General features: G+C 35.5%; 1 protein-coding gene across 2 annotated transcripts; it reads right to left on the reverse strand.

The window, feature by feature from the left end:
- On the reverse strand, positions 1,569–3,548 carry LOC104738918 (probable inactive histone-lysine N-methyltransferase SUVR1). 2 transcript variants are annotated; one of them, XM_010459132.1, is made up of 6 exons: positions 2,855–3,548; positions 2,496–2,749; positions 2,343–2,409; positions 2,204–2,254; positions 1,978–2,074; positions 1,569–1,859 (listed from the first exon to the last, which is right to left on the reverse strand). In XM_010459132.1, the coding sequence occupies exons 1-6, from the start codon at positions 3,515–3,517 to the stop codon at positions 1,831–1,833; spliced, it is 1,161 nt and encodes a 386-aa protein (XP_010457434.1). In that variant the 5' UTR covers positions 3,518–3,548; the 3' UTR covers positions 1,569–1,830. The 2 variants fall into 2 exon arrangements, with proteins under 2 accessions (XP_010457434.1, XP_010457435.1); XM_010459133.1 differs by having other exon boundaries at positions 1,973–2,074.

Below are 3,562 nucleotides of genomic sequence, written 5' to 3' on the forward strand. Positions count from 1 at the left end.
TTTTTTTTTTTTTTTTTTTTTTTTTTTTTTTGTCGTCTTAACTTTACTAGTTTTTATTGGGGACAAAATTATGAAAGTTTAGCTTAATATGCGGGGAGAAAAAGAGAGAGAAAGATGGGGATAATGATAGATAATCGCTAAGAAGTATGATTGTATGAGCAATTGATCTCCTCCATTAGTGGCGATATAATTGTCAAAAAAACATTACAAAATGTATGTAGATGTATAAACACAATCTATTTGACATACATAGTGCAAGTATATGTTCTCGGAAATTATTATTTGAGGAAAAAAAAATTGAAATTTAAGCGAGATGGATGATAGTGTGGAATAGTTGTAGATATTAATAATTGATGCAATCAAAATCAAACAACTGTATACAGTACTACGTACTTTTCTAACAGTTGAAATCAAACGATGCAATCAAGAATAATTTGTTCAAATTAGGCATTGTTTTATACTCTTTTCTCGACACCAAAATATATAAATTATTTATTATCTTTTTACATCGAATCACAAAAATAAGATTCATTCTTTCCAACGCAAATAGTAACACACGATCGAGTCTCACCATTTTACATAAGCTAAATGACACACAAAAGTTGTTTATTTTTCTTTAAAAGAAAAAGAATAGTTTGGCCAAATGAAATCGAAAGGACAAGAGACATATAGATCTCGAGGAAGTGGTCAGGTTATGGTGACAAAATTTATTGGGAGAGTTGGAATGGAAGCACATGGAATTGTATTTTAATAAATAAAATCGGTGAATAAATTGAAATATTGGTTTGCTAGCAACGATAGATGGAGACAAATCTTAAGTCATAGTTATTTAATACATAAAGATACATACATGCATACAGAAGTTGCAAACCATGTTCCTCCTGAACTACTCAAACTTGTTTCCACTTGCTACTTTAACTTACATATAATCTCCAACTCTAAAACCCCCTTTTTTTTGTGTGTGTAGATCAATATGGTAGTCTTACTTGAATGATACAGTGAAATATACACATTACGACATGTGAACTATTTATTTTCTTCTCCAACATCGATCTAATAATGTAGTTCCACTATAAATCGTTACGAGTCGGTGGTTGACATTAGAAACACGCACCGTTGGACTATAATTAAATGCTTATTATTTTCAACTGCCAATTCAGCTACAGAATGAATAGATTGAAATACGCGTGATACATTTTAGGATAAATACGCGTGATACATTTTAGGATACCATTTTTGTAAAAGCTTTTCTTTCTTGAACATACAGTTATTACAGAAGAAGTACGTAGACTGGTCAAAAAGAGAAACACCGATCTAACACTTTGAAAAAAGATGACATGAATTGTTTATAGTTTCCTAACTAATTAGATCGTTTATGACATCTGATTAATTTCATCTATAAAACAAATTAAATATAGTGAGAAAGTTGTTCAACGGCGGCAATCTGAGCTGTCATCACTTGTTTCAGATGAACAAAACCATGTGCGGGAAACACGATACAATCACTGTACTTCAATTTTCATAATTTGTTGACTAATAGTAAAAAAACTACAATGTACAAACTTGTCTATGCATTGGTCCGTAACTATTTCCAAAACAGTACGTTATATGGATTGTTTAAGAGAGATTTAGAGTTAAAGATTAGCCAAACTTCTAATTAAATGGAAGTCACAAGACCTCAAGTTATGCAGAGTTTGATCTCACAATAAGTACCTTAGCTTTTGTTCAACCTACAAAATCAACTGACCGGGACCGGTTTGTTCACTAAGAGAGAGTCCCATTCACCAAAATACATTAGGTCTTATGTCATTTTTCTTCTTCATTATCCTCTCAGGCTCTGTTCATTATCTGCTTGGTCTCTGAAACAAAACAAAAGTCAACAACATTCTGTGAGATACATAATTGATATTACTCAGTCCCATGTAAAAGAACCAACAAACTCTAGTAGAATCTTCTGAGTTCTGATGATCACTTTACTCTTTGATCGCTTCATGTTCCTGCAGAATCTGCTACCACACAGACATTCAAAGGGTTTCATCAGAGAGTCATCATCGTCAAAGTCAATGCCATAATCCTGAAAATGTGAAGTCCATAATTCACATCAGATCACAGTAAATCCTGAAAATATACAATCTTTTTCATGGGTATAGAAACTTCTCAGCATAAGATAATCATGGATCGTGAAATTCTACACAGTACACACCCATGTGAGTTCCTCCATTGCCTCGATGTCTCTTGTTGTGAAAAATGCAAGCTGGAGAAGACTACAGTTATAGAATTTCCACAAAACAGAAGAAACATATGAGAAAAGGTTTATAAATGAGACCAGCACTGAATCATACATGATAATAATGCTGATCTGGAGTCTCAACGTAAACTGGGATCTCGATCAAGTTTGCATCAAGACATCTGCACACATGAAAGAACAGAAAGAAACATCAGTTTAATATAAAGAAAAGGCCAACTGTGTTCTGTGTATTACCGCGAGCCGTTACCTGTGGTTAAGGAACCTTGCGATATTTCCATAACACGTCCCATCAAGACACAGAGCTTTGTCATCCTCTAACCATTCTTCAGAACACCAATGTGCATCCAATATCACAGGAAAACTGAGTTTATCCTCGAAGCTACGCTGGTATAGCTCTGGGATTGTCAATATCTCTCCAATGTACTCACAAATAAATGCCCCTTTAGGCAATTTCTCCAATGTCCTAAGGCCCCAACCTTTCCCATTTGGTGTGAAAAACACCTGACATGAAAAAAAAGTGATTGATCAAAAGTGGAAACTAGTTGGTTTCTATATCAAGATGAACGTAAAACACGAAAAAGAGTTGGTTAAGGTAACTGTTTTTACCTGTAATTTGTTGTGTATTCCTCTTTGTACCACTCGGTTACCACATCTTTTAGTGCAGCCACATTTGATCCAACACTCTTTAATTGCTTTCCTCTTCAAATGCCCTTTACAAGGTTCCAAAATCTCTGTTTTTTTAGCTCTCTCCAATGGACACTCTTTACAGAACATAACCACCTGCTTCCTTTGATCACGCGCCTCAGAGATCCGAGCTTCCAAGAAATCCTCTTTAATTACGCCGTCTGCTGTGTACGCAAACCCGTTATCAACAGCAATTGCACAGTTGAAAGGCATTGCTGAAGCCAAGCAATCTTCGATACAAGAAGAGGAACAGCTTTGCTCATGAGAGAAACTTGAGAGTGAGAATTTCACTGGAGCATCTTGAAACACAAAGTTCTGAGGCATGTAACGGAAATGTGAAGGAGTCTCATCGTTGATCTCATTCACCCATGGAATCTCAACGTTTTCTTCACCAACGGTAATGTCCTTTACATTGTTAATTGCTCTCCAGCCATCTGAAGAGATCTCACATTCAGGAACAACTACCAACCCCATCGAACAAGCTGCAGCGCTTTCATCACCCACCTTACTCACGGTTTCTGTTTCAAGTGACTGGTTGGTTGAATTGTTTACCATGTCTACGTAACAGCTACACAAGTCCTTCATGAACCCAAGGACTGAAAACTCGGGGTGAACAATTTTGTATGACTT

This window comes from Camelina sativa, chromosome 14 (assembly GCF_000633955.1).
Source record: "Camelina sativa cultivar DH55 chromosome 14, Cs, whole genome shotgun sequence".
Lineage (NCBI taxonomy): Eukaryota > Viridiplantae > Streptophyta > Magnoliopsida > Brassicales > Brassicaceae > Camelina > Camelina sativa.